The 10545-nt window shown below is 27.0% G+C and overlaps 1 protein-coding gene across 1 annotated transcript; it reads left to right on the forward strand.

Annotated features, from left to right (window-relative positions):
* The first annotated feature begins 889 nt into the window (after positions 1-889).
* Positions 890-1589, forward strand: LOC126671154 (putative defensin-like protein 263). Its single transcript, XM_050364872.2, has 2 exons — positions 890-981; positions 1261-1589. The coding sequence occupies exons 1-2, from the start codon at positions 930-932 to the stop codon at positions 1476-1478; spliced, it is 270 nt and encodes an 89-aa protein (XP_050220829.1). The 5' UTR covers positions 890-929; the 3' UTR covers positions 1479-1589.
* Positions 1590-10545: the final 8956 nt, after the last annotated feature.

Consider the following 10545-nt stretch of genomic DNA (forward strand, 5'->3'; position numbering starts at 1 on the left):
ATACTATATATAAAAGCACGGATGGGGGGACAGGCAAATTTACCGAATAATCCTTTTCAGTTTAACACTAAATAACGGTTTTATAGTCATTAACTAATTAGTTATTTAATTAATCATTATTGTAATTAAAGTCCTAATTAGAATAGGTAGCTAAATTATCTCCAATTTAGTTTTTAGTATGTAAAAAATAACTAAATTGTCTCCAAATTAGTAGGAATACCTATATTTTAGTTTGATTTAACTGCAAAATTAAAATACTATATTTGGTCAATATATTATTATTTTAATTTATTATCTTATTATTTTTAAAGATATTATTAATAAAATTAAGTTAATTATTTAATTATGGTTATTATAAAACCAAAAGAAGAATAAATTCAGTATAGAAAAAAATTTAATAACCGAATATATTATATTTACTTTTACAAAAATTCTTAACTAATTTAATATTAATTATAAATAAAATTGATATAATTATAATAAATTTACTAATATGTACATTGACGAATTACGTTACGAGCCACGTGCATAGCACGTAATGCGAAACTAGTCAATTTTAAGAAAAGTAACATAATTTGTAAATTGGGATTTCATATGTTGCTGCATATTTCTCATGAAAGAAGAAGAATCAAGAACAATTCAGACACAGTTGTTCATTTGTCAAGCAAATTCAGTATTCACTGGATTTGCATTTTCTCAAAAAAATTTCTTTTAAAAGATTTTAGTTGCCTTTAAAACAAAATATGTCCATAATTGCTCCAACAATTCATATACTCTACCAAATTAAGTATATATAGTAAATTAGTGCTAAGGTTAGTTCTTCTTTAAGCGTCCTATAAATAACAATTACATGAGAGCTTCAAAATCACAACTAACAACAACAAAAATATTTCTTGAATTAGCAAATAGAAGTTAAAATAAAAAAGGAGATGGAAAATGCTGGTTTGAAGATGGCAATTCTATTTCTCATCGCATCACAATGTAAGTGTTGATTGCATTCAAAGTAATTTTTACTTTTTTGAAGAAAAAAGTAATTAATTTTCATTATTTGATCTCAAAACACATATATTAATTAATTCTAAGATTTTCCATTGTGGCTATAAGTAATACATGTAGTAGTAATATATACTCGAATAATTTGGAATCTCTACCTTCTATATAAAATCGAGTCTCATCTAATTATCAATTAATTTAACATTGAATCGAACTCGAATTCAGTCTCGGAATTATAATTAAATTGAAGCTTAATTTATTTTGCAGGCATCTTACTCTCGATGGCATGTGATACTAAAGAAGACTGCGTGTATTATCGATGCAACGATGAATATGTTCCAGTGTGTTCTGCGAAAGGATGCACATGCGTACCAGATCAAGAAAATACACTTCTTCATTGTACGAGTGATAAAGATTGTGCATCTCTTTGTCCTCCAAAATGTACAGTTAAATTGTGCATGAGTGGAGTATGTTTCTGTAACTGATACACCACTACTACACAATTTAATCAAGGGAAAAGGGTCAAATAAGCCCCTAAAGTTTATCATATGGATCAAGTAGGCCCTCAATGTTCGGAAAGGGTCGACGAGGACCCTAACGTTTTTAAATCGTATCATCTGAGCCCTCCATAGGGGTTCTCGTTGATACGATCAAACAAACGTTAGGGTCTTCGGTGTTAGTAAGAAGGGCTTAGATGATACAATTTAAAAACGTTAGGGGCTTATTTGACCCTTTTCGAACGTTGAGGGCTTACTTGATCCATAGGCGAAACGTTAGGGGCGTATTTGACCCCTTTCCATTTAATCAATGAAATAATAGTTTTTTTTCATTCAGATTATGACTTCCATTGCATCACAATTTCTGAACGAGTTTTTGTTGACATGTTATTTGTTTTTAATATTAGATTAGTTATGCCACGTTACTTGATGAGGTCAAAATAGAGCAACTGAAATATATATATATATATATATATATATATATATATATATTCTCAGATAGACCGAAACCAATTAAACTGTCACCTCCGACCACTATAAATTATAAATTTAATCTTATAAACAATATTCGTAAATTATAATATATGTTTTTTTTAAGGGTTAATGTTGTAAAAATTCACCAACTTTACATGTTTTCTCATTTTAATCACGCCGTTTAAAATTCATCATTTCCATACACGAAGTCACGAACTACCAATTTTTTTCAAATCCATACACTTTCAAAAATCCGGTGAAAATTGCTGAGTTGGCAACCGGATAGTGGCATTGCCATAACGAACCGGATAGTGAGACGTTTTGTCGGATTTTTGAATGGTGTATTTGAGAAAAATTGATAGCTGGTGTATGAAAATGACGATTTTTAAACGGCATGATTTAAATGATAAAACGTGTAAAGTTGGTGAATTTTTATGACATTACCCCTTTTTATATCAAATTAAAAAAATTAAACATGTAAAAAAATATAAATGGTGGTAAAGTGTGTGATATTGCAAAATAAAAGGGCTCATTAATATAATATATCAAACTTTAAAGAGTATATAGTATATTATTTTTCTTAACTAACAATTGACTAACGAAAAATATAACAGAAGGTTGTTTTGGTATAATATTATAAAATTGAAAATTGTTTTAGTATAACTTCTAAATGTCGAGGTCTAAGTAGTATAATATGTCAAACTTCAGGGGTTGAAAGTAATTACCTCTAATTTTATGTAATAAAACCAGAAAAAGACGGTACAAAACCAAATTTTTAAATTCAATTTTGATTTGAAAAAATAAAATAAAATTCATAGAATTGGTTCAATCCATTGTGAAAAATTTAAAATTTTAATTCAATTTGAAACCAAATGGACCCTCCTGAGAAGTTGCATGTGCAAGGATGATTAACAGTATATAACATTATTCAAATGTGATTCAAATAGTTCATGCATCTGTACATCTGCAATTTCATGCACTGCTCTTTGCAGCAAACAAATGTTCCATTTTCTCTTCAAATCTCCTGGCAGGTTCCTGATACTATCAAACACATCCTTTGAAGTGAAAATCTGATCGCCAGTGGAAATAAGTTTCTAACTGTAATGGCAAACTTCACCATATATCCAAACAAAGAGCACGATTGTTGAAAATACGGTAAAGAGTTGAGCAAAAATTTAGGACCCCTTTGAAATGAATGAATAACTTAAAATTATGTGAAATTTATTTGCGATTTTTGTGTTTGGAATAAATCAATGTATTAAAACAATTTTTGAAATTGAAATTCTGGAATTGGTTTAGTTATAATTTGAAAAATTATAAATCCAACTAAAATATATGAAATTTGTAAATGAAAAAAATTTAAAAGAACAATTCTATTTGACCAAATTATCCTTATTTTATAAGCTATATATTTTCATTCTCTTTCATTTTTCTTTCACTTTTTATTTATATTATAAGTTTTTTTTCTATCTTTTTTTAAATTTTCATCTCCATTTTCTTATGTATATTTTTATTTCTAATAATTAAAAAGTATTAAAATTTATTTTATATATCTTAACCATAATATTAGTGATTTTAATATTATTAATTTTAAATATTTGTATATACATAATATTTAATAAGTTTATATCATAAAAAAATCATTTCTATTTTTAAGGTATTTTTAATAAAATATTTATAAGGTTAATATGGGTATAAAGTTATAAAGAATTCAATTCTAAAATTCATTTCAAACATAAATATATGGAATTCATTTTAATTTTATATTTTATATTCTTTCATTCCAAACGGTGTTATTCATTTGTAAATGATTTCTATATAAAATTCATTTATAAATAAATTCCAATTCACAATTGGAATTGTTCCAAAAGGGGCCTTAATTTTAGACACTTTTGAAAGAGTGGGAAGAACATTGGTCGCCTTGTTGAATTTCGATCACTCTCCATAATAATATGCCAGGATTCATATATTCTTAACGTTTCACTTTTGTAGCGATTTAATTCTAACGTTTAAAACGTTATGAAACAAATCCTAACTTTTTTTATTTTTGCAATTTGTAGCCACAGAGACAGTTTTTCGGCAATTTTGTCTTTTTTTTTTAGGTTATAAGGCGCAAAAACACAAAAAATTAGGATTTTATTTGAAATTGTTTTTGAAACGTTGGGACTTAATATGCTAATACATGTATCTAATATGGGGGAAATTTTAAGATAGACTCAGTCCATCACGTCATCTGTAAATTAAGCCTATCACATAATGACACGTCATTAAAATGATGGCAATCTTATAAGAACAAAGGGTCAACGCACCCCCCTAAGCTTGTGATACGGGGTCATCTAACCCAATTTATATTTTTTTGAGCAACTAACCCCAAAACTTTTTATTTTTGGGTCAAATAGCCCCATATTTGTATTTTTAAAACGCGTAAAATACAAATCGGAGGTGAGAGATGCAAAAAAGTAATTAGATACTTCCCTAATTGTTGCGATATAATTATCCTAAATCTATTTTTTGTAATGAAAAATATAATGGGTTATTTGACTCAAAAATGAAGAGTTTTGGGGTTAGTTGTTCAAAAAAGTATAAATTGGGCTAGATGACCCGGTGTCACAGGTTTAAGAGGCGCATTGACCCTTTATTCAATCTTGTAATATTCCTATTCAAATGTGTAAGTAAATAATAAATAAATTTACAAGATTGCCATCATTTTAATGATGTGTCGTTATGTAATAGATTTAGTTAACGGATGGCGTGGTGGACTGAATCTACCTAAAAATTTCTCTCATATTAGATACATATATTAGCATATTAAGTAATAAAAAAAAGTTGGCAATAATGATGAACACCCACAATAATTGGGATTTAAGGACCACAAAAAGCATGCCGCCCAATAAGCCCAAAAGGACCAGTACCCACTTACTAATCCAACAACAGTTGGTTGGGATGATAAAGTTTTGGGCTTCTATTTTTCTTATGGGCCATAGTTTAAGCACTACCTAACCTAACCTAACCTTTTTGTGGTCCTTCAGCAAGAAGGCATGTGTACCTTATAAAAAAACAAGGACGCTGTCCTACAGAATCCTCGTACTCAGATTTGTATGGCAAAATGTATATTTAGGTTCTTGTGCTATTATATTTTTTTCATTTGGATCTCTCGCCTATAATTATTGAATTTTTAAGAATTATATGGTCTAAGAAAAACTCAAATACAATAAATATTATATATCGAAAGAGTGATCAATATTTAGAGACAGATCAATCAAAGAAATATTATGGCATATGATTAAAAGTATCCTGAGATGTTTAATTGTCAAGCCATTTTCAATAAATACTCCTTTTGTTTCTTTTTAAGCATCTAATTTTTTTAAAATATTTGTCCATTATAAATTTTATAGATATTTTTTAAGAAAAAAAATTATTATTGTCTTTGATTTAGTTAGTGGAACAGAGAGAGTATTTATTACTATATTGATTTTTAGTGTATCTATATGTAGAGTTCATTTGTCATTTAAATAAAATTTTAATGACCTTTTTAATATGAGTGTTAAAATAAGTGACATTTTATTCATTTATCAAGAAGAACTCAATGACCGCCAAACTATAAAAATAAACATTTCATTCAATTAATGTTTTTAATTTTAGAAATACGGTGAAAATTTAGTGTAGGCAGAGGCGGATGCATGTTAATGAGGGTGGGGTCCATGGACCCCACCTTTTTCTTGGAAAATAAAAATTACCCATATATATGTTAATATATTTATTAAAACCTATTAATATATCATGTTTATATAATTTAATCAAAAACATTTACATAATGGTTTATCAAGTTAGATCATAATGATAAAATATTAACTTTTTTATTATTTAAACCATTTATCTTTTGAATAATATAATAAATTTTTTCGTTAATTAAAACAAATAAAATTAAAAATTAAATAAAATTATTTTAAAATCTTATGTTGCCACATATGTCAAATTAAAATTATAAATCGCACTTTAAATTGATATACACATTACAAATAATTGAAAACCAACTACAATTCTTAAAAATTAAGTATAAAATTTATTAAATTGCATCTAAATTATTTATTAGGTCATTTTTATATAATATAAAGTATAAACATATAGTACAATTATATATATTTGTTCTATTTATTTATTAATTACTACTAAATATTTAAAGTGTAGATTTATTTAATTTTTTTTAATTTATGTAGTTAATTATGTTAGGATATTGTATAAACAAAGTTTATATACAATTGAATAGAATAATTTTAATATTTTAATTATCATACTTCACACGGAAATTAATTCCTATCTGAAATAAAAATGAATAATGCTTCACTAAAGTATAAATTTAATAGTTTGAGTAACCGTATAATTATTGAGCATTTTAATGAAATAAAAATTAATTGAAAATAATTATTGAAAAATAAAATTTATTATTTTCAATTTTGTTAATTCAAAATCTATAATTTCTAATATATATATATATATATATGTATATATATGTGTGTGTGTGTGTGTGTGTGTGGACCCCACCATCTCAAGTTTCTGGATCCGCCACTGGCTGTAGGCACAAAATTTTAAATTTCAACATGAGGGTCAGTATCCTCTCAATAATCTATCAATGTTCAAGTCATCTATATCATTTATAATAAAATAAATAGTTCAAAATAATGTAAAATAAAATTAATTTATACAATTTATTTTATAACAAAAAAAAGTAAATTAATTAAATATGATAGATTATGTTCAACTTGAATGGATCTTAACTTTAATAATAAAACTTAAAATAACACCATTTTATTATATTTGTCTCAAAGTGTTTTTTTTTATGTGTTGTGCTACCTAGCTAGCTGCCAAATCACATCTGTTTGAGAAAACAAAAAATTTCTTGATCGAAATATAGCTAGCAAACTAAATACAAGTTGGACAAAATTATATTACAAAATAAAATTTATAATAATAATTATGGATCGATTAGGTCAAGTCACCTTCAATTCTGAGATGTATGTTTCCTCCTAACAATAAATGATATGATAAGATGATCTTAGTATAGTCCCCTACCTTCTTTATCAAGAAACCTTCACTATATTGACACGTAGACATTAAACGGCTATATTATAGCACATGAAAATGAAGTCAAAATAATTCCAAAAAAATAGAAGACATGGAGCTTTTAATTTCATCTTCTGGAAATATCTCAAACTATTTATGGAATACCCACTATACTAGTTAGTTTATACTCACCAAACCCTAATTTATAAATTAGACTTAAAAAAAATTATTATAATTAAAGAAATTTTTGTGATAGATATTAAAAAATATAGATTAATTTATCACAAAAGAAAATATTGAATAATATTTTGTTTTTATAAACTAAAATCTTAAATTTTTTGATTTGCATTTTGAATATAATTATAAAGACTCGTAAGATGGTGAACAACAATATATAATATTTTATTGGAGATATTTTCTATAGTTATACGGTAGATGAAATCATATTGTCATATTAGAATGCCCATTACAATAGTTAGTTTACCTTCACTAAATCCTAATTTATAAATCAAATTTAGTATTTCATTTTTCTTCTTTTAAATCTGACTTTTTTTTCTGAACATTTTAAAATTTAACGATATGATACAATCTAATTTTTTTGAAATGCTTTATGTATTTCTTAAAACCGCTCTATGTCCAAACAAATTAAACAATGATAATTTAAAACGTGCTTGGGAAAGAACTCTCACTTTCTTTACTCTATTTGGAAAGACACAACCCTTCATGTTGAAAAGACATTGCTCAAGCTACATTTTTAGCAAACATCCAAAGGAGATAGATAGATAGAGATCAAAGTTAATTCCATTATTTATATCTATGGATTCACTTATAATTTAGAATTGATGTTTAACTAATCTCATGCATGCCTTTGTATACTTTAATTTCTTGCCCACCAAGGTTTTTGTGCATGTTAGGTCATTTTTTGTTTACTTTTGAAAAAATAATCACATCTATCCCACAACTTTAGCTTGTTGTAAAAAATATCATGTTTTTTAAAATCGTGTTATATTTATCATTATTTTTTTGACTTTTGACAAATATATCCATAATCAGTTTTGTCGAGCGATGATATATGTCTAAGTGTATAAAGTTAATCTTACAATATATATAACATCACGACATGCCATCTTCAAATCAGTTTATGATATATTTGGCAAATATTGATAAGATGGTGATATGTATGGCACGATTTTAAAATTATAATATATTTGACAAAATGACTAAAGTTATAGGTAGATATGAACATTTGCCTATACTTTTCTAGGTTTGGACGGTTGCAAATATCAGTTTCTTGGATTGCCTAGTCATTGTAAAATGAATCAACAGGATTGCTAATTTTGCTAATTATACATTTTTACTTAGCCAAATCCAATGATAGGCAGGAGGTTTGGTCATATTTTTGTGTGTTTTATTTGTGTATGGCTTGCTAGTTTTAGCATTCTTGTAGTGGATGGGAAAAGTAATAGACAATCAATTTATATTGTGTAGTCAATAACTAGAATTTGTATTATTTTTTTTCTTTGCCATGCCCGATCTTAAAAGGTCTAATCTTGTCTTTTTTACGACTTATTCATATTTTTGTGCAAGAAGTTTATGATTTTTTCTTCAAAGAAACTAAAATTTTAAAGAATTGAAAATATTGGAATTTTAATTGTTCAATCTTATTGGGTACAATGACCATTAATTTAGAAAAAATTATGAAAAATAAAAATTTATATATAGGGCGAGCAGCCGCTTCCTAACCGTCAATCACCTGTTATTTTTGCTGCTCTTTTAGTTGAATCAAAATTATTTTTACTGCTCTTTTAGTTGAATCAAAATTATTTTTTATTTATGTTTTATCATATTCTTCTTATTTAGCCACAACCAGTTTTCTGACTCTCCCATTCACGTTCTTCATAATTATTAGTGGATAAGATGTTAACTGATACTATGAAAGGATTACTTAATTTATTTAAAAAAAAATTAATCATCTGATTCTCGATCACTATTTATACCAGAAATTTATATCTTTAGCCCTTCTTATAATACCATTAATTACTTCGGCATTCAAATGTTATATATATAATATATATATATATATATATCTCATTTAGTGTGCCTAACTTCAATTTTCTCATAGTAACGCATGAGATAGTTAAGTGAAAAATTGAAGAGGGGAACACATGAAGGGTTCTTAATCAGAAAAAAGTTAATACTAGATTATAAATTTAAAGTTTTTTTTTCTTTTCATAAAAGTACATAAAAAGAGCTAGAAAAAGTTCCAAAACAATTTCTCAATTAGCTATAGCATTTGCTAATTATTTCTCAAATTACCCCTAAAAATGAATAAATTTCATTTAGTCTCTTCCAAACTGCAGAACTGTTTAGCGGTTTGTGTAAACCGCGGAACAGTTCCGTGGTCTAGCCTACGTGGCTCCTCGCTGGCCAGTCAGGAGGAGCCACATGGGAAAAGTAAACCGCGGAACACTTCCGCGGTTTGCTTTGTCCAATGTGGTAACGTGGCTCCACCTGCGTCCACCTACGTCCAGGTAGAGCCACGTCTGCAGACCGCGGAACACTTCCGCGGTTTACCCCAAGACGCTTAAGTATTCCGCGGTGTGCATGGCACAAATGCAGAAAAAAGTTTAATCGGGGGCTAATTTAAGAATTTTTTTTAATTTTATAGATAAACATGTCATTAACCCTGAAAATCATTTAAATTAAAGTGTAGAGTTTGTTTTGATGCATTTTGCGGTGTATGTAATTTGCTGAAAAGGTTACATGACTTGGTTTTTATGAGTATATTCATTAAGGTGAAGATTGTTGGAATTTGTAGCTCACTAGTTATATTTTTATTCTATGAGTATACTCTACGAGTTGTATGGCACAAATTGAGAATTTATATTAAAAAGTGTATTTGGCCATTTAATTAGCAAAAATTCTTAAATTAGCCCTCGTTTAATAAAAATTCCGAATATGTGCTATACAACTCGTAAAATAATACACTTATTTATATCATGTATGGCTCACTTCTACGTTCTTTTATCAATTGCTATCAAACCTTTCAAATTGAGATATAATTGTAAAATTTTAAAACTTCAGTAGCAATTGATAAAAGACGTAGAATTTGGAAGTTAAAAGCGATTTTACCATAATATTATTTCCAAAGGGTTAATTAAGTTGATATGATTAAGATAAGTTGAAGTTACATTATTGTTTGGTAGAGCACGCTTTAAGTAGAATATAAGATGTTCAAGATTCATACTAACTTTAGTATGTTTTGGAAACTAAGATTCATACAAACATTTAATTAAACTAATATAATAATAGTATATTATAAAGACAGTAATAAATAGATTTTTGGTACAACATAAAGTCTCAAACGTGCCCCCTTTAATTGATTAAAGTTAAAACCAAAGCTTACTTTATTAACAAAACTCATTCTCAAAAAAAAAAAAAAACAAAACTCAGGAAATAAGTAAGAGCATCTCCACTCATGTGCTAAACAACCTCACAATGCTATAATTTAGCATTTAAA

Source organism: Mercurialis annua, linkage group LG3 (genome assembly GCF_937616625.2).
Source record: "Mercurialis annua linkage group LG3, ddMerAnnu1.2, whole genome shotgun sequence".
Classification (NCBI taxonomy): domain Eukaryota; kingdom Viridiplantae; phylum Streptophyta; class Magnoliopsida; order Malpighiales; family Euphorbiaceae; genus Mercurialis; species Mercurialis annua.

What these genes read in the sequence shown, in the direction of transcription:
- LOC126671154 (XM_050364872.2), top strand. Translation starts at nt 930, where the DNA reads ATGGAAAATGCTGGTTTGAAGATGGCAATTCTATTTCTCATCGCATCA. An exon ending in ATTTCTCATCGCATCACAAT is followed by an intron (nt 982 to 1,260) that starts GTAAGTGTTGAT and finishes TTTATTTTGCAG; the next exon opens with GCATCTTACTCTCGATGGCA.